This window comes from Pelophylax lessonae, assembly GCF_965119305.1.
Source record: "Pelophylax lessonae genome assembly, chromosome: 8".
In the NCBI taxonomy this organism is placed as follows: domain Eukaryota; kingdom Metazoa; phylum Chordata; class Amphibia; order Anura; family Ranidae; genus Pelophylax; species Pelophylax lessonae.
This window is the reverse complement of record NC_138775.1, coordinates 213,998,226-214,020,208: the sequence shown is the minus strand read 5'-3', so window position 1 is coordinate 214,020,208 and position 21,983 is coordinate 213,998,226. Positions and strand designations below refer to the sequence as shown.

The 21,983-nt window shown below is 39.5% G+C and overlaps 1 protein-coding gene across 1 annotated transcript; it reads left to right on the top strand.

Annotated features, from left to right (window-relative positions):
- Window positions 1-671: 671 nt before the first annotated feature.
- RGS4 (regulator of G protein signaling 4) lies at window positions 672-20,871 on the top strand. Its single transcript, XM_082265502.1, has 5 exons — window positions 672-913; window positions 12,967-13,065; window positions 16,115-16,176; window positions 18,617-18,783; window positions 19,709-20,871. The coding sequence occupies exons 1-5, from the start codon at window positions 747-749 to the stop codon at window positions 19,943-19,945; spliced, it is 732 nt and encodes a 243-aa protein (XP_082121628.1). The 5' UTR covers window positions 672-746; the 3' UTR covers window positions 19,946-20,871.
- Window positions 20,872-21,983: the final 1,112 nt, after the last annotated feature.

The window sequence follows — 21,983 nt, the reverse complement described above, 5'->3', positions numbered from 1 at the left end:
GCATAGACATTCATTATATGAAGTCCGTGCAAGTCGCAACAAAGTCACGGTGCACTGAACTTCACAGGTCGCCCCCGAAGTAGTACAGAGTCATGTCGCCATAGTGTGAACCGACTCTTATATTTCTGTTTTGGGTTTATTAGCACTTTAGTAATAATACTACCATAAAAAATATATAAAAATTTTTAAAAAATGTTTTTTTTTATCACTTTAACAATAAAACTTTCAAAACTTCCAATGAATAAATTCCCTGAATCGGAGATTAGGAGCAGCACTTAACCCTCCAATGTATTGCAGCGGATGGTGTTCCCATAAAAGTCTTGGTGTAGAATAGTCTGCTATATATCATATCAGCCCCCAGACTCTCATGTCCTCCCTGCTCTGCTCTCTGTCTCTGCCTCTGTCTCTGCCTCTCCTCCTCTTCACACGTCAACACTTGCTTTATTTTTCCATGTTATCCTGCAAGGAGGGGGGGATAAAAAAAGAGAAAAGGGAGGGATGATGCTGGCAGGGAGGGATAATGATGGAGGCAGGGAGGGAGGGATGATGCTGGCAGGGAGGGAGGAATGATGCTGGCAGGGAGGGATAATGATGGAGGCAGGGAGGGAGGAATGATGCTGGCAGGGAGGGAGGAATGATGCTGGCAGGGAGGGTGGCGGAGTACTCCTCGCACATCAGGGGGCGGCTGTGATTGGCTGCTGCCTGCCTCTGAGTCCTGTTGTTTCAGGCTATAAAAAGATGAGAGGATGGGAATCAGCAGCAGCCGAGCAGTGACAAGCTGGACAAACACATCCAGTGATACAGAAAGCAAGCAGAAGAGTAATTCTCTCCGTGTCTGGGAACCCGAACTCACCGCCAGGATGTGTAAAGGACTAGCCGGGGTGACCTCCTTCCCTGCCACCTGCCTGAAGAGGTGAGACTGCGGTCTGCGCATCTGACAGCTGAGATCCGCAGAGCGGTGCGGGGTGCGGGGTGCGGGGCTTCATCAGTACAGGGCTACGCTCACCTCTCTGGGGGATCGGGATAGGTGTGTGCAGAGGACTGCAGAGCATTGCACCCTACTGCCATTTACACAACATCATGGGCTCTGTGCCCGAAGGGCTTCATTCATCTGCCTTCAGAAAGATGCCCATCACATTTTGTTGCAATCAGCTACAGGACCCTTGGATCACTATGAGGATGTGTTTTCTTTTATTTTATTTTTTTTGTATTTCTAGCTATTGCTGCAGTGTAGCAGTCTGCTAGAATTATATATATATATATATATAGTGTATATGGATCTAGGTCTATCTAGATAGATAGATAGATAGATAGATAGATAGATAGATAGATAGATAGATAGATAGATAGATAGATAGATAGATAGATAGATAGATAGATAGAGACACAGTGAGTATGTATGCTTAATAATCAAAGTGATCAATACATTTCATTAACCGCACCAGGAAAGAGAAATGTAATATATTTCTTTACTTATTAATTTCAGGTACAAATATATATATTATTAATTAAATATACTATTAATTTATGCAGTGTATGATATATATATATATATATATATATATATATATATATATATATATATATATATATATATATATATATATATATATATATATATATATATATATATATATATATATATATATATATATATTTTAGGCTTTTTGGCCTTTATTTCTCTTGATTGATAGATAGATAGATAGATAGATAGATAGATAGATAGATAGATAGATAGATAGACAGAGTGAGTATGTATGCTTAATAATCAAAGTGATCAATACATTTGATTAACTGCACCAGGAAAGAGAAATGTAATGTATTTCTTTACTTATTAATTTCAGGTACAAATATATATATATATATATTATTAATTAAATATACTATTCATTTATGCAGTGTTAAATATATATATATATATATATATATATTAGGCTTTTTGTGATTTATTTCTCTTAATTGATAGATAGATAGATAGATAGATAGATAGATAGATAGATAGATAGATAGATAGATAGATAGATAGATAGATAGATAGACAGTGTGAGTATGTATGCTGATTAATCAAAGTGATCAATACATTTGTTTAACTGGTTTGATTGATCGGAATAGAAGTCCTAAGCATTTTTGGGGGGTGGTAGCAAAGGGCCCTGTAGTAGATTGCATTCATCTGCATGGCATAACATAACAGTAAAACTTTTATGATCCTATTATCGATATAGACCTTTAAACAGAGTTTGAGACCACTTTTTAGAGCCGGTTCACACTGAGTCGACACGACTTCGGGGGGCGACCTGTGAAGTCGCGTGCACCGCGACTTCGGCGCGACTTGCAGGGACTTCACATAATGGAAGTCTATGCAAGTCACTCCCAGGTCGCCCCAAAGTAGTACAGGACCCTTTTTCTAAGTCGGAGCGACTTGTGTCGCTCCTATTAGAACGGGTCCTGTACTACTCAATGGACCGCGACCGACCGCGACTTGTCAGGCTGACAAGTCGCGGCAGTGTGAATGGGCTCTTACAGAAATGAGCTATCATATGGCTTCTTTTGGCCAGTATGTGTGTAGTATATCGTTGAGCACTGATCTCCAAACCAAGAAGTAAGCCAGTACCACACCAGGAAACAAAAATGTTATATATTTATTTATTTATTTATGTGTTTATTTATTTATTTATTTTTTTCAGGTACTTATATAGTGCTGTTAATTTATGCAGTGTTTTCATTTATTTTGTACATTCACATCAGTCCCTGCCCTCAAGGAATTTACAATCTAAGGTCCCTAACTCATACACATACTAGGGCCAACCTATTGCAGCATGCTAATTTTTAGATTTGGTGGCTGCATTCTTTTTTTCTTTTTTTTTTAGGCTTTTTTATCCCTTTATTTTTACCTGGTGATCATGCCAGTAGATCTTCTCATTTTCAGCTTAGTTTAACAGACCAGCAAGCAACCAGCAAAAGTGGCAGTTAGCGGGGTGAGACAAAGCATTGATGGGTTGCTTACAATGATCAGCTTTTATTGATTTAGGTAGAACCTTTATTCCAAAAAAAAAAAAAAAAAAAAAAGAAAATAAACTATTGCTGCAACTGTTTAAATGCGTTAGTTAGAGTACAGCTTTAATTTGATAGTCAAGTCTATTTAAACATACTAGTGCATCCAACATCAGATTGACAATACTGCTTTCCCAAGGTGTCTCCCGTGCTCCTCAATCCTGAGTGAAGACACCCTAAGACAGAAGGGACTGGATTTACTAAGGCTGGAGAGTACAAAATCTGGTGCAGCCCTGCACAGAAGCCAATCAGCTTCCAGGTTTTTTCGTCAACGCTTAGTTGAACAAAGTGAAGTTAGAAGCTGATTGGCTGCCATGCACAGCTGCACTAGATTTTGCACTCTCCATGTTTAGTAAACCAAATCCTAAGTGTGTTATTGGCAGGATCACCAGGGGAACATAAAGGAAAAAAGCCCCCTAAAAATATCAAACAAGTGCAGCCACCCCATTTAGGGTTGCTAAGTGGAAAAATGTTAATTTTTTTTTTGTTTTACTACCCTGCTAAATTATGAATGCTAGAATACTTGGTATAGATATGTTAGTTTTTGTTGTAGATATGGCTTGGATATTATTAGCAAATATTTCATCTGCATTAGGATTTTTTTTTTTTTTTTTTTTATCAAAAGAACACAGTTTAAGGAACTATAAGATGTAATGATAAAATAGTTGAACTTTAGAAAGTCACCTTAGTAAAATATTTTGTTTGTTGTACTGTTAATGGGAAATAATTTGAATATTTAATTGGTTTAGCCCCGGTTCACACTGCCGCCACTTTTCATGTGACTTGAGAGTTCAAAGTCGCCTGACAAGTTGTGCCCCATTAACGGCAATGGAACCGTTCTAATTGGTGCAACTTCAACGCACCTTGCATTGACTTCTGTTGAAGAAGTCGTATGCAAGCTGGGATGAAGTCGCGCAGGGATGTCGGATTCAAAGTTGCGTGACCTTGAAGCCGCTGGAGTGTGAACAAGGGCTTATGGTATGATCTCGTTCAGGGATCCTCAAACTACGGCTCTCCAGCTGTTGCGGAACTACACATCCCATGAGGCATTGTAAAAAACTGATATTCACAGACATGACTAGGCATGATGGGAATTGTAGTTCCTGAACAACTGGAGGGCCATAGTTTGAAGACCCCTGAATTCTAGTTCCTCTTCTGTTTCCTTTTTGTTTGAAAAGTAATGTAACAATTATAGTCGTTGCAACATTTTTTCAATATTTTAGTTCCTTTTTACAGCCCATTCAGGCTGGCGCGATCCGACTTTGTGGGGCGACCCATTCAGACTTCGGCAGGACTTGCACGGACTTCATATAATTGAAGTCAATGCAAGTCGCCTCCAGGTCGCCCCAAAGTAGTACAGGACCCTTTTTCTACGTCGGAGCGACTTGTGTCGCTCCTATTAGAACGGGTCCTGTGCTAATCAATGGCGAGCGACCGAGCGCGACTTGTCAGGCTGACAAGTCGCCTGACAAGTCGTGCTAGTCTGAATGGACCCTTAGAAGGTCTAAAAGGAATGTTATTACTAATAAAAAGCTGCAACTATTGGATTGTTATGTGCCCTTGTATTCAAGAAGAATATGGGTTCGCCTTCATGTTCACATAACTGCTCAGAATGTAATTGCAGTCATATGCCCAATTCTCCAATGATTATCAGAACTTTTTATTACAATTTTATTGGATTTACTAAAGACATTTGACACCTCTGAAGTGATACACCAACAGGAATATTTTTTTCATAGAGTAGTGCTATAGGCATGGAAACAATTTCTTAAAATTCTCATTATTATTATTATTATTATTATTATACAGGATTTATATAGCGCCAACAGTTTGCTCAGCGCTTTACAATATGAGGGAAGACAATACAGTTACAATACAGTTCAATACAGGAGGATTTATCATTATCTTAAAAGCTCCAAAAAATGCTTTTTTAATTGCTGTTGTAAACATTGGGAATTATACATTGATAAACTATTGGGAACTGAATTTATAGAATTTAACCTAATATATTTTAAGGTTTAATTGGTTTAAAAAAATATCCATAACACAATAACGAAACGATGCCAGGGCTAGAATAATTCAGCAGATTGACATATTATAAATTTGTCAGCAAGTCTCAGTGTCCAATTTAACATAAAAGGTAGATAGAGATTCACTCTGCTGAAACATGGAATAAGTATTTGTAGCTTCTAGGCATAAAGCGCTATCTTGAGGTTCAGCTTTATACAATCAATAGGCCATTCTCTGCAGAAATGTTGGGGATTTAAATAAGAAGCCTCTGCTGATTTTTTACTGCAGGTTAGTCTTCAAGGGCTAGATGAATACAATCAATAGGCCATGGGATTGTAGGTCACACCATGATACAAATGCTATCATAAAACATTACTTGTAAAATAACCACACATAGAGCAAGAATGGCGTTCAAATGGCCGCGGCACGTTTATTGGTATTAAAACAATTCATAAACTTTATTAAAAACAAAAATAAATGAATAAATATATCTATTAAAATGTAAAATATTAAAACCTTATATCACTCATGGAACTTGAGCGATAAAACATGAATAATTCATTTAAGCAAAGTCCCCTCTTGATCCAAGGGTGACAAAACCGCATAAGAGGTGCCATGGTGGGTGGGAGGGAGGGAAGCTTGCCGATCCGATCCAAGACAATTGTGAAGGGTCAGTCGTGAGGGGTTATATATAGCCCCCCAGAAACACGTGCCGAACATTCTCGAAATGCACATGTTTCCTGCCACAGCTACCCGTGACCCATGTCCGTAAGATTTAAAGCTATACATACCCCAAATCTTTTTTATTTATTTTTTTATATTTTTTATTATAAAATATTAAATAATTTAAACTTATGGTGACCACACTCCCATGCCGTTGGCCCCCGTGAACTGTGCCCACTAAACATTCTCTTCAAAAATGTTTGAGGATTTAAATAAGAAGCCTCAGCTGATTTTTCCATTGCAGATAACTCATTAGGAGTACAAGAATTTAAAAAGTGATTATTTTGACAGTCTGTCTAACACTGATTTTGCTCCGTATGTAGTAAATTAATTTTCAAATTTAAAATCAGAAAACTTAAGTTAATTATGGAGAATCAGTATACCTAGAGATACTTTTTTTTGCTGCTTTATGGAAGCTGAGTTATAAATATAATACATATATTTGATTATGTTTCCAACAAAGTTATAGTTAATAAATGCTAGTGTACATAGTATGGATAAACGTGAGGCCTGTCAGTGAAGAATGCTCTCACTGGGGGATCTCTGGTTAATATTTGAGAAGCTTACTCTAGCTCCGCATGCCTGGATTCCAGTGTCTGGGGGATGTAGTATGATGAATAGCAAACTTGCACTTGCCTAAAGCTTGCTACACCATGGATGAGCCGATTTAAAGAGGAAATGTGCATGTGGGCACAGTGATCAGTGATCAGATAACCAGGCAGTAGAAAGCAGAACTAGGGACTAAAACAGGATGGCACGTTAGCACTAATGGGCTTCTTTATTAACAGATATTATTTCAGTGGTAGGCAACCTTGGCATTCCAGCGGTTGTGAAACTACAAGCCCTTTAGGGCATTGCAAGGTTCTGACAGCCACAAGCATGGCTTCCAGAGGCAGAGGCATTATTGTATACTTAAAGCAATATTAAAGCCTTTTTTTTTTAACATGGTATACTTACCTGCACTGTGCAGTCATTTTGCACAGAGCAGCCCTGATTTTCCACTTTTCAGGTCCCACAGCGGCACTCCTGAATCCTCTCTCCTGCCGGGTGCCCCCACAGCAAGCAGCTTGCTGTGGGGGCACCCAAGCAGGCACGCTCCCCAGCCACAGCTCTGTGTGTCTATTCACACATTGGCCCCACCCCCTCCGTCTCCTGATTGGCTCACTGTCTGTGATTGACAATTGCCCCTGCTGCTGCCAAAAGCCAATCATCAAGGCTCTCGTGGAAATTGCTGGATGGAGAAGGGGCTCAGGAAAGTATTAGGGGGTCGGGGTGCTGCACACAGAAGGTTTTTTACCTTCATGCATTGAATGCATGAAGGTAATAAACCTTGTGCCTTTTCAACTCCTTTAAAGCGGTAGTATACCGCTTTTTTCCACTTTTAACTACAGGTAAGCCTATAATAAGCCTTACCTGTAGGTACAATTAATATCTCCTAAACCGGCACGGTTTAGGAGATATTTGCACTGCATGCAGCCGCTCACGCGAGTGGCGCATGCGCTCTGAAGGTCCGGCGGACCTTCAGCTTTCCTTGCCGGGAGCTTGCCGGAAAATGACTCCCGCTCGCATGCGCCTGAGTGACGTCATCGCGGCTCCGGCCAATCACAGCGCCGGAGCCGCCGAACCTGGAAGACACGCCGAAGGATCATGTCAGCTCCCACAGCGGTGTCTGGGGGTCTGTGTCGGGGCTTCGTTCTAAGGTAAGTAATTCATAATGAGCTAGTATGCAATGTATACTAGCTCACTATGGCTTTGTCTTGCAGGGTTTTTTTTTTCTTTTTTTTTTAGGTTTACAACCGCTTTAAGTTCACCAGAGCTGTAGTGCTGAGGTTGCCTACCCCTGTGCACATTCATAAAGCGGAACTGCAGACATTTGTTTTTTTAGCTTTAAAGAGCATTAAAGTGTTGGAACTTCTGCTGGGTTTTTATTAATGTATCCCCATTCCTGTTGACTATTGTTCATATGACATAGCATAAAAGACAAACTAAAATAATAAAGATGTCATTGGAACAGGAGTAGAACCTGTTCCACCTGTCCCGGTAAGGTGGAATGTCCCCCACTTTGGGAGATTTCCTCTCTTTTACAGCTGTATATCCAGGTCAGAATTTTTAACCAATCACTACTAATCTAAAATAGGAGGTATGTTTTGGCTAGACATCTGACTGCAAGGAAGGAAATAGTGCTCTTTATTAAATAAGACCATTGTTGGCTTGTGAATTTGTAGATTCAAAGGGTTAACCTATAGAAGAAATGCAGATACAGGAAAGCAGTGTCCATAGAAACCAATCTTATTAGAAGCTAATTATATTGCTTTTACCATATCATAAGTTGGGAAAAGCATCTATGTAGTTGCTAAGGACACAATCTATACTTTTCCCTCCAGTTATGGTTTAAATAGCACATCCACTAGCTATCAGACCATCAGAATATCCTACTATCTCCTCTTCATCACATATATCCTTCTCTAGATGCATGAAATATTAGATAGGGCTCATTCAATTATGGGTCTTTTGTGTCCTCAGGTCATGTCTGGCCCATATCACTGGGGGAAATCAAATAAGATCTGGTTTATATATGACTATGACATGATGGATCATAGCTAACGGCCAGTGTCATAGGGTGACAGGGTATTAACCTGTTAAGATACACATGTATAAACACACGGAAATCTATTTTAATTGCTACTACGTGCTGACATATTTGTTGCTGCAGTAAAAGAATAAATGATGTGATGTTGGGTGTTACAGCAAAACAGACAATGATATATAGTATAGTTATATGTGACAAGGATATTCCATCATTACATGACTGCCTAATTATTGGTTATTCTTCAGCTGCAACACATTATGTTTGGAAGGATCTAGTTAATATTTTATATCAATATACAATACACATTATGCTAATCTCTGAAGCTAGGAGATAGGTAATTTGTCATTTCCTGTTATAAAAACTCTTTTTTAAAGCACAGTTCCTACTTTTAGACAAACCTGATATTGTTGGACCTGGCAGATAAATTGTCAGCTCAGTATATAGGATTCATTATACATATACTGGATTTTGAGGTGTCCTTTGTGTCTGATGCTAAAAGCGTCTAAATGTTAATGTTTTGCTTGATGGCTACAGCCCTGCACGGTTATCTCTGATGATCTATGGGTCAACCAATCCCACCAGGCAACAAGCAAAATGTGAACATTTCATATGATTGGTATCTGTAATATTTGCTAATTTATATTTCTGCTGGGTTGGTTATCTCCCTGCCCTACCTGAAATTATTACATTTAAAAAATGGTGCAGTCCTTTAAGTTGATCCCTATTATACCCACAACAGTCTTCCCAATTAGCCGTAAGCTAAGGTGTAGCCTGGTGTAGTCGTATTAGGTCAATGTCACCATGATCTTCAACCCTTTGTTATGTGTTGGGAAATCCCTGGCAGCCTGCTATCATTTGACAGTTTCCTGCAGGTTTGGGCCAAACTGGGTTTAGCCTGAGCTTCACTACTCCCGACCTTTCCTATAGGTCACTTAATGTTATCTGTGATCTCTTTACTGTTACAAAACCTAGCATTGCACCAAGTTAAATTACTTTGTGACATCACTGTTGGGACATTTTACTTCCTCATCTTCCTGGGTTAATTTGGAGGGTATTTGCTGCATAGCACATAGTTACTGCCCCCCCCCCCCCTGAATCACACATTTGGGATGGTAGTCTCACAAGTGGACAGAAAGCGGGCATTAGGTAGGTAGTCATGTAGATCAGTGGTCCTCAACTCCGGTCCTCGGGCCCACTAACAGGCCAGATTTTAAGTATTACCTTGGGGAGATGCAGACTAGAATACTGCAATCACTGAGCAGCAAATGAAATCACCTGTGATGTAATTTAGTTATCTTGCAAACCTGGCCTGTTAGTGGGCCCGAGGACCTGAGTTGAGGACCACTGATGTAGATGGTGTTTCCTCTAAGCAATATACCGGGAAGACAGGTGTGCAGTAGCTGGAAAAAAAAAAAAAAATCAACACGAGCATCACCAGGACCTGGGGCACCCTACAAGAATTGCAATCATCCTCAGACTATACAGGGGTATTAAGGGGACCAGTCACCCTGCTGAGCATACAACAGCTAAAAGTGTCTGGTCCCCTAAACAGGAAATTGCAAAGATAAAGCCTGTGAAGGATGACATCTAGGGTAGATAAGAGGTAACTATAGTAGAGCAAACAATATAATATGGTGTATATAAATTTTGACCAGGAAGGGGCATTATAACTTTTTTAATATCCCACTAGCAAGCATGAGCTAGAAATCTGTCCATTTTGCTGCATCCCATAAGGGGTGGTCTGGGGGCACTTTTTAGGAGCACCTGAAGGCTACAGGCTAAGAGAAACATTTGACCAATTAGTTGGATTAGAGTTCTCTTAAATGTCTGCTGGTTTACCCAATGCCGGTGCAGGCAAACAGTCAAATGAGCAGGATGGATTTTTTTCAGCCGATCCCTACTGTACTGACTATATGACTATAGAACAGCAAGTTCACCCAGAGTGAACCTCTATGTTTGTAAATGGATAATTTGTAAAGATGAAAGTGCTGTGTCCAGATTGTGCATGCACAACTGGCCACCATCTAATATCTGTAGGCACATTTTTCTTAATCAGCAACCCTCATTGCTATCCATTTAAATTTAGCTGCAAGAGCTGCTATATTGGAAGGTGTCCAATACAAGCACATTGTTGTTCTACCAACCTTGGCAAAGTAAAGGGACAAACACTGTAGTTGCCAGGATTGCTTCTCAATCCCAGTTTAGCTGTGCACACACACACCTATGTTATTGTATGATTTACAGACTCCTATATCAGGTAGAGATGAATAATACAGGAACACTACAAGAAATACGTGCTGGGACATATGCTATTACCTTGACATGATGACAGATACTCTAAATACATGGCCTTTAATTGCAGCCTTGGTGGAAGTGAAGGTGTTCATATTACATGGGGTAGTGGCAGGGTATTGTGATTGACATTTGCATGCAGTTGTGATACAGCACAAAGCATATGCTGTCCTTATATCGTAACTAGATGAATCAGTCAGCTTTTTCTGCACAGAGAATAGATAAAAATAATCACTTCTGCCTCACTACAGTTTGCACAATATATTACATTTCAGTGAGCAATTTCATTTCTGTTAAAGTAGTTATATTTCCCATTCTTATATTCCTCCTTGTTGGGCAGGTTTTCTAAAGCCTAGCGAGTACAGACCTGTTATTATTAAAGGCATTTCATATTGCTCAGAAAATGTATGCAGAACTTTACATATTGTACATTCACATCAGTCCCTGCCCTCAAGGAGCTTACAATCTAAGGTCCTTATCTCCTTGTTCAAATATTTTATTGAATTAACAAAAATAAATCATATATAGAAAATAGAGCAAAGTAGCGCTTCGTGCAAAAGTCAACTTACATAAGGACATTGGCTCAATACAACCAATTAATGTTATGTAATAAACAAATATTTAGAGCCAACCAGCTAAGTCACAGTCAAAAAGATTGTATATATAATCATCATCAGGTCCTCAACAGTCTAGTTTGCACATCAATTTTAAGGTCCCCATCTCATATGCAAATGTTCACACACACATGCTGAGCAAATTAAGGTAGGGGCCAATTAACCTACCTGCATGACTTTGGCCGAAGTTCTGTGTATAGGGAGAATGTTGTTTTTACCATATAGCTCCTCTGATTCCTGAACAATCACTGGAGTAGTTGTAAACACCAACGTGGGGGTATTTAATAAATTGGAATTGTTGCGTTAATAAGTATTGAAGTCATCGCTTCTTATTTCTTTTAACACTGTCATCTAAGGGGTTGATTTACTAAAGTAGACTGTTCATTTTGCAAAGTGCAGTTGCGTTCTGCAAGTGCAGTTGTTCCAGAGCTTAGTAAATGAGGTAAAGCTTTACTTTGCAAAGAATACCCAATCACATGCAAAGAAAATTAACATTTTTGCTTGCACGTAATTGGATGATGGAAGTAAGCAGAGCGTCTGCTCATTCACTAAGCTCTGGAGCAAGTGCACTTGCTGAGTGCAACTGCACTTTGCAAAATGTACAGTCTAAATCCTATTTGCCTTTAGTAAATCAACCTCTATGTTCTATTGTGTCAGCCTACGAAAAAAAAAACCTAACTATCTTAGGCCCAGCTAACGGCTCACCACCATAAAGCTACTTAGAATAATTTGAGGGCATTCATTTAGTTGTCATTTAGTTCATTTAGTTAGTTGAAATTTCCAATGAAAGAACTTTCCACAAAATGCAGATTAACATTGGATAAACTTAAATGTTTGCGCCAATGGGAGAAGGAAAATGGGGATGGTCTTTCTTAGGGTAAACAGAGATTGGCCAGGAAAATCCTTCCCAGCCAATTAACCTTCACATTGGCAAATAAAGCATTGGTTGGTGTCATTGAGGTGCCCTTTAAACAGTAGAAACATTCCCTAAACCAACTATCATTGGGCTGATTGGGCAAACATTTCCTTATGTTGGCAGAGACCATAATTGTTTAGAGATTCATAAATACATTTTATAAAGGGTAAATTTGATTATACACTATACAGCACGGAAGGATGAATTCCCCTGCTGAGCTGTTGTATTCTTACAGCAACCAGCGGTTCTTTTTGTAGGCACTTTGAGAGGTAAAAGAATCTGCTGTTTTATTTTTTTTTACCTTCTGGTCTCCATCCAGGACTTCAGTGGTTTGAATTTGGGCTGATTTCTGAGAGAGAGGGCCAGCAGGGCCACTCACTAAACAATTTTCTGCAGCGTACGGCCAGCTTAAGGCCTTGGTGGAGACCAGTATGTTGAATAAACCAATAGATTATTTTTATCTCTGAAGGTCCCAACAAGAAGAGTGAGACTCCCTTGCCTGGCAGCATGAAGGTTGTAGTATGACATAAAAATCTGAACTCCAGCAGGGAATCTTGACTCTCAAGTCTCTGAAACATCCATCAACTTCCAGCCAAAGCTGGAATATCCAATAAGTTACTAGCAGGAGAAAAGAATTTCTTGTTTCCCAGCAACCAGACAGTTTAATGGTGCAGAGCCCTGCTGATTGATTTGTGTGAAATTCTTCAAACATTTTGAATCTGTTGATCAGTTTAATGCTCACATTAAATTCTGACAATGTTTTTCAACAGTGCCAAAGATATGAAGCATCGACTTGGCTTTCTGCTGCAGAAAACAGATAGTTGCGATAATAGCACCTGCATGAAGAAAGACAAACCTGGTTGTCAGAGGTAAGCCTGTTCTGCCCCCTTGTGTCTGTTTATGCTTCACACTAATTACCATTTATTCGTAGATGAATTGCTAATGGAAATCTCAGGGTTGGGGAAGATCTATCTTAAGCCCCGTACACGCGATCCGAAAATCAGACGACAGATCATCAATTTTTTTATTTTTTTTGCATGCTATTCGCATATGGAACATGAAGAGTTTACTAAAGTTACAAAAATTCTCGTACTGCAGTAAAAAACCGGAAGTGATATCAAGTGTTGTAGTGTATTTGTATTGTATTTTCGAGCATCAACTGTACGGATTAAATGAAATGTCTGAGAAAACTTTTCGTGCTTTTCTGATCGGAAAATATTGGATGAACTGTCGTGATCGGCTCTCAAAAGCTGTGTACTAAAGATATTGTACGATCGCTACGAAAGCGGTATTTTTCGTCTGATTTTTGGATCGTGTGTTACAGGCCTTTGGTGGAATACAATAGGCTGTTATGTTTGCTAATCATAGTTCCCAGGTGACTAGTGAGATAATCCCTAAGTGGAAGATTATATAGGCAAAGTTTCCAAAAGGCTAACTGTCATGGTAATACTAACAATAACTCACTAGTGTACTAATACTGCAGTGTGAGTTAAATACCGTACCTATGGCATGCTTAAAATCTCACTATACAGTAATACCTTGGTTTGCGAGTAACCTGGTTTACGAGCATTTTGAAAGACGAGCAACATTTCTTTTTTAAAAATTGATTCAAAGATTTTTTAAAGATTGATATGCAAGTGCCGTCTTGATATACGAGCAGTTTAGTACAGTATAAGCATGCCATCCCCTCTGTTACATACCAATTATGTGTCCCTGTGCCTGCACCATATATAAAAGATGCTAATTTCTACGGTTTCAGAGCATCTTCCGGCGCTCATGTGACTCCACCTCTCTCTGCTCCCCCCGGCGGGCGGAACCGATCACTCCCGCTGACGTCATCCGGGGAAGAGGGGAGGAGAGAAGCAGAGAGCCGAGGAGTCACACGAGTGCCGGGAGACGCTCTGATACAGTAGAAATCAGCATCTTTATGTACAGTACAGACATAGGGACACATAGTGGTATTTAACAGAGGGGATGGCATGCTTATACTGTACAGTAATGTACTTTATAGCTGATAGCAGAATATCTTTATTAATAGCAATAAATGGTTGTGGAACGAATCATCTGAGTTTCCATTATTTCTTATGGGAAAATTTGCTTTGATATACGAGTGCTTTGGATTACAAGCATGCTGCTGGAACGAATTATGCTCCCAAACCAAGGTATTACTGTACATATATTTAATAATTAAAAAAAAAAACAATCAAAGGAACTCTAAAGAATCTTAAAAATGCATCCTGCAAGACAGATTTAATTAAGCATAATATTGTGCTGTTGCTAATGCCTGTTAAACATGCCCTATTCTCAGTGCTTTTTTCTCAGAGAACGGGTGCAGAAACACCCCCCCTTCTGAGTCTACCTTTGTCTCTGTCCCCTGCCTACCTCTGAGCACTATCCCTTGGTTCCACCCTCTATCCACCTCTCAGTATCGCCCCATTTAGAGAATACAGAACCAAGTAACTTTTTGTGCTACTAAGTAATTTGTATTGCATTTGTTAATTATAACAAGAAAGACAGTAAAATAGATCCCCAGCAGTGAGCAACAATAGACCCCACCCCAGCAACAGTACACACCTCCAGCAACAATAGACCCCCCAGGAACAATAGTTCCCCCACACAACAGTAGACCCCCCCCAGCAGCAATGAACCCCCAGCAACAATGAACCCCCTGCAACAAAATACCACCCTAGCAACAATAGTCCCCCAAACAACAACAACAGATCTCACAGCAGCCAGCTTCAATAGACCCTCCAGCAGCCAGCATCAGTAGACCTCTACCTCAACAGTAGGTCACTCCCAAAAACAATTTGACCCCCCCAGAAACATAAGACCCCCACCAGCAACAATAGATCTACCCAGAAAAATAGACCCCCACACAAAAATAAATCCCCACCAGGGACAACAGACCCCCCAGCAGCCAGCATCAATAGACCCTCCAGCACACCCCAGCACTCCTTGCCATTACATACATTCAGCACTAGAGGTGCCTGAACTGCGTTCCTGCTGAAAGAAAGTCCTGCCTATTCGAGTCACTACAAAATTCTTTGGTTTTCATCCTGCCACATAGGTTCCATTAAAGGCCTAGTCTGATTTAACTTACTTGTGTTATAAAATACATCAATAAATTCAGCATTATTTTCTGATGCATGAAAAGAGATGCCATATAGAACAGTATTTTATATCAGGTTTTACGTATAAGAAATAAAAAAAAAAAAAAAAGATCAATCTTAAGCCGAACTCCAGGCTGATATAAAAGACACACATTATTGCAGCTCAGTAGCCATTAATACATAATTAAATTATTAATCTTTTTAATACTTGTAGTGTAAGTATCTGAATTTGACCAAGTTCAGTGGGACTGCATTGGGCAGCTATTCCAGCACAGTCCCACTGCATTGACAAGGAAAAATGTCTAAATCTCACCACTTTGTTGCCATGGTGTGTGGGCACAATGAGCTGAAAAAGTACTGCATGCAGCGCTGTGCAGTGTGAAGTTCCCCCCGCACCGCTTTGCTGGAAATGTAACTTTATGAGATGTCTGTGTAAGATGAACAGGTCTTCTGTTTAGCTAGAACTGTGCTTTGTGGCAGAGCTGTGTAAATGTCAGAACTAGATGGACAGAAATACAAATAATCTAGCAAGTAAACAGCTCCCTTTTATGTATTTAATTTTTGTATTTAGCTGTCTGGAGTTCTGCTTTACCTAATGAATTTATTTTTTTTATCAGATGTTAGAAGTTTAATAGAGCAGACTCTGGTCTGTAGTTTTTTTTACTGTTAGTAATATCCATGCACTGTTTTTTGCATGAATTCAGTAACTTTGTCCATTTACACATTTCAATGAATCTGTAAATATTGTTGAGCAACCCTCTAAATGTTCAATGGAATAATCATTTCTTTCTATGTTTTTGTTTTTCAGGCTGACTTATGATGAAGTGAAGAAATGGGCAGAATCATTGGAAAATCTCCTAAACAGTGAATGTAAGTAAGATACCCATGTTAATGTGAGTTTTAGAGTATTGGGAAAAAAAAAGAGCAGGGCTACACATTTTGTCAGTTGTCTCAACAATACCACACACAACTGATACTGAAATAAAAACAGTATTATCCTATAGCTGCCAATAAATGTACACCAATCCTTGACAACACGAGGCATGAAACTTTTGGATCAGATTGGTAGCTTTAAGCCCCGTACACACGTACGGATCGTCGTCATACAAACGTTCGTCTTTTCTCCCCGGGATGTTGGTGTCTGTTGAAAAGTGCAAAGACAGCACAAGGACAGCACAAGAATTTTGTCCGCAGACTTCAGCTGACTGCAGAAGTGATGTCATGTAATGGTTAACTTTCCCTGTGTTTTTTATTTTCTGAGCATGCCCAGTCTTGCAAATCTGCGGTCTGTCGGCTAATTTCTGTACTGACAGGCGAACAATCGTCCGTTCTGGTGTCCGCAGACAAAAATTTTCATGTTTGCAAGAAAGACTCTTGTCCGCGGATTGTGCGCAGACAGCTGTCGGAGGCACCATACTAACACGCGTACAATCGGCAGATCTTTCGTCCGCCGACGTTTGTATGACGATGATCCGTACGTGTGTACGGGCCTTTAGAGCAAACTGACAAATAATAAATTATACAAGGGGTAGGTTTGAGGAGCCCTGGATCTCTAGTAATGTTAGGGACCATAATAGGACATGTCATCTAGGATAGAGATCTTCTTTCAGGTGGCTATCTGGAGAACAGGGGCCAAAATTTCGCTCATATCTATAAAAGGACTATAAGCGTATGAAGGAAAGCGCCAAAATTGGTGCTAGATTTTGAAACGTTTCATTGTTTTGGAATTATATAAATTAGAAAATAAAGGTGTTTGGGGGGGTTGCAAGGACTGCCTTTATCAGGGTGGCCCTTGATCAAATTGGATACTATAATACAATTATTTATTTCGTTTACTCTTTTAAGGTCCCTTTAACCCCAAAATGTACAATGCACCTTCAGCCTTCCTGAAATTACAAATTATTTCATTGGTAACTGGTCAAGTAATATTTCATAACATGTTGACCTCTAAAATGGCAATGACTATGATAACTATAGTTTGGACATTAGTTCACTTACTGAGTGTAAGCAAATATTCACACCAAAATAAATGACAATGCATGTGTGGGTGTGGGGTTAACTTTAGGGTGTTTGACTCATGCCAGCTAAAATAAATCTTAAACTGTCAAATATGTCAATAAAATATTTATGCAACACAATGTGCCATGCTTTATCAATATGAACTATTTCTGTAATTTTGAACCACAACTTGGTGGCCATCAGGTTCCCTAGACAGTTGTAGCACAATCACAACCATAGAAGCAATTTATATTAAAACATTTCAGACTAGCTCGGTCGCGGTCCATTGAGTAGTACAGGACCCGTTCTAATAGGAGCGACACAAGTCGCTCCGACTTAGAAAAAGGGTCCTGTACTACTTTGGGGCAACCTCGGAGCGACTTGCATAGACTTCCATTATGTGAAGTCCCTGCAAGTCGCTCCGAAGTCGTGGTGCACGGGACTGACAAGTCGCCTCCCCAAGTCATGCAGAGTCGTGTCGCCTCAATGTGAATGGGCTCTTACCAAATGGTTTCCCACCTCCAATTTTCCATAAGCTATCCGGCAACTGTGTATACGTGACTTAAGTCAGCTAGGGACATCCAAAACACTGGAACATGGAAATAAATCTGTCCTAGAGGCACTGCCCTAGAATGTCAGACATTTTTTGAGGTTTACAAAAGGATCCAGTGACGTCAACCCAAGGTCACTTGTTTAAAATGATCTTGGCTTGGATGTGATACAAGACACAGAGCACTGTTACCGGTCCCCAGACAAAAAGTGATTTTAATTGACTTAGCTTTACTTTACCATCATTCCCATACTCAAGTGTCTCTGCCCTCTGCTGACCTCCATTGCATGAGACAGATGCTCAGACATTAGACATATGTTGAAAACAGCTGTCAGGCTCTTATTGTTAAATGAGGTCTCCTTTATTTATTTTAGAATGTATGCTGTATGGCAGGGATCCTCACACTATGGCCCTCCAGCTGTTGGGGAACTACACATCCCATGAGGCATTGTAAAACTCTGACATTCACAGACATGACTAGGCATGATGGGAATTGTAGTTCCTAAACAACTGGAGGGCCATAGTTTGAAGACCCCTGCTGTAGGGCAACATTTAAAGGATCACCAGTAATACTACTCACTTTTAAAACCCACCTTTACCTTAGATCATTTGCGTATATGGTCCCTTATAATATTATTGGAACCTTTCTGTTGTATTTATTTATAGTTCACAATTTATGTTAGCAAGTTATCTGGAGACATACCATCATTGTTAACATTTAGTTTATATCCCCATAATTTAAAGAATTATCCTTTTTTGTAGGTGGCTTAGTAGCTTTCAGATCATTTCTTCAGTCTGAATACAGTGAAGAGAACCTTGACTTTTGGCTGGCATGTGAGAATTATAAGAAAACCAAATCCACAGCAAAGCTAACAAGCAAAGCCCAAAAGATCTATGAGGACTTCATTTCTGTGGAGGCTTCCAGAGAAGTAAGAATCCCTTGTTACATTTTATGCTAACCATAACAGGTGATAGACATTTTTGCCTAGTGTTATAGAGAAATCACTGGGGTTTCTGAATAGCCTTTAGCAATCTATTACAGTATGATGCCATTGCTCACTCAAACAAGTGGTTGTGAACATCAGACCTTAAATATGAACAAACATATCCTTCAAAAGTGAATACTTGTTTCAATCCAGAGCACTACCCGTGTCATTTCTGTCAGCTACCTCGTTCCTCTGCTATCTGCATGAGTAACTTCTGATAAGGTTTCTTGACACCAAGAGAAGAAACGTGATAGGGAAGGGATCTCCAGCACAAACCCTGCGATTGACAGCCACAGCTCCCTTGCTGTGTGCTATGTGAAAGGGATGGGTGGGGGTGTCCCTTCCCTCCAATCAGCTCTCAGAGCTCTCCCCACTGAGCTCTGCAGTGTGTAATTTAAGATTTTCGCCCCTTGTTTTCTGACAGCTCATACAAGCTTTTAAATTCTGGATATTTGATGTAGAGAAGAGAAGACAGGTACAACTTATGTAGGATGATTTGTTTCATCTCTGTGTATCACCTTAGGATAGGCACTTCATTGGTTATATGTAAGGGTTTACAACCACTTTAATTTATATTAGTGTCACGATTTCTGAGAAGTCTACTGTTACTTGATAATTAATTTCATAATGTTTATGGCTGGGATTAAAAATAATTGTTTATGCATCTGAGCTCCCCATAGGCTTGTAGATCACAAACCAAATATGAGTTGTTAATTGGCCACTCGGTTCAAAACATCCAGCTGGGTTTCCCAGAACATCATTACCATAATTTGTTAGAGAGTGTCTCTTATCAGTAGAACATGAGTGGAATTGCCATAGCTCTCATTATTATATCATATAATAAGCCTTGCATAATCTTCTTTATTAGGTGAATCTGGATTCAATTACTCGAGAGGATACAACTAAGAGTATACTTCAGCCAACACACTCGTGTTTTGACCAGGCCCAGCACAAAATCTTCATCCTCATGGAGAAGGATTCCTATCGGCGTTTTCTAAAGTCAAATTTCTACCTGGACCTTGTCAGCTTGACCAGTGGTGGAAGCACCAAGAAGATGAAAGGCCTCAGCACTGACAGCAACCCATTCATTCCTCAGTGTGCCTAATAAATAAGACATTGACTGTGCATGGCCGCAGCTAAGAACTAAATGTCTGTGTGCTCTTATCTATACTGTACGATGGCTCAGACACGGTCCTGAGCCAGCTCCTCTTATTTATTAGACGTGTGTGTGTCTTGCATGCATTTCTGTTTTATTGGGGTGAGCTGGAATTTTCACTCAGACCCGTGCAATGTTATCCAGATTAGGGACTCACTGGCATATGGGTGAAACAGGTCAAACTGAACATTCTCAGGTGATATTTATGAAAGGTTTCAGGTGACTTCTCTGTGAAGGATTTATTGACTGATCTTATACCCAACATAAAGCTACTGAAGTCCAAATGACTATAGCAAAGCATGAAATGAGCTTGCTTCTGACATACATATAGTAAATACAGTGCAGAGGGGCACCCCTGTGTTGGTGAAGCCTTCAACTACATAGGTTTTAATAGAAAGGAGAGGTCTGTAGTACAGGGTGAAATTGGGCAGCAATGCCTTTGCCAATGCATCTACAAAGTCATATTGTTAATGAACAGGGAGGTCGATACTACTGACTGGAGCAGGCAACACTGCTTTTATTTTATTACAGATATTTATTTTGACAAAGCTGTCTTTATTTAATTACAGTGATTCACTTTGTTTTCTATACATTTTTTTTGGAATTTGTTTTGCATTATTTTTATACGTTATGTTGTTGGGATAAGAGGTATGGATTGATCATTGATCAAAAGGTAATTTTATGAACAACAGAGAGGACTGAAAGAAAACCAAGAGCAACTAGTGAAACCTGCAACTGCTGTGGGCAAAAGCAGGGAACAAGCTTTTCATTCATTAGTGTTACAACCATGTATCTGCTTGGGTACTTTGAAACGTGTGCATGTTTGTGATGTCAAAAAAGTCTGTGAAGCCAAATAAACTACGTCATTTATAGTAGCAACAGTATCCTGGGGTATGTTGACCCAGTAAGGATAATGTGATGGTATGTATCGACATACATAGGTGTATTTATTAAAAATGTAAAGCATCAGCTTATTCCAAAAGATATTTTCTCCAAAGAGAAGGAAACAGTGGCGTATGACAAAGTGGGGTTTACTACTTAGAAACCCCATTTAGGGTTTCAACAGTATACTCTGTGGACACAGTCTTGGTGTCCATGCATATAACAGTTTCCATAAACTAAAGAGGTATGCTTAATGGGGGAGTCCTCATTGTGCAATCAACAAAGAATGCTCCCCATGATCAACTGTGGGCATTGTTGCAGGTCCTGGTGGCCCATGGTGATAAACTGTTACAAACCTGCAATCACTCATGGGAGGCAACGTTAGTGGAAGCAGGAGTTGCCAATGTGTAACAAATCTCTATTAGCTCCAACCATTTATGAACACATTTATAGAGGCTAGATGAAAATGAGTGTTGTCCACAACAGCGAAATATACATTTGCTTTTGTGTACCACCAGTGACTTGCTAATCAGGAAAATGCATTGGCGATGATTAAAATTAACATGATCGATGAATGATTTTATTTCACCAAAATATGTTCACGCAAATCCGTCTGATCTGTAAAGAATCACTCAGTTTAAGAATCTTAAAACTGTATGATTCTCCACAGACTGAAAAAAATCTGCATTCATTCATTCAACTGATTTTCAAATCAAATGACTTATCACTAGAAATGTGTAATAGAAGTTGTGGTTAACTCAAGGGATGTATTTATAAAAAAATAAAATCTGCAGAGCTATTTGTTCTGTGAAACTGAACATTTGTTTTGTGTGAATAGGGGAAAAATCCAATCCCCCTAAAAAAATCAAATGTTATTTGGCTATTTTCTCTCCAGGCCAAATAATATTCATCTATACAGAATAGAGTGAATCAAGAAAATACCACATTACGGCTACTATATAGAGCTGATGATCATAAAAAATAAATAATTATGTACTATGATCATCCGCTCCATGTAGTGGCCTTTATGCAGTATTTCCCTGATTTTATTTACGTTGTATAAATGAATAACATTTAACCTGGAGACAAAATAGCCTAAGAGCAT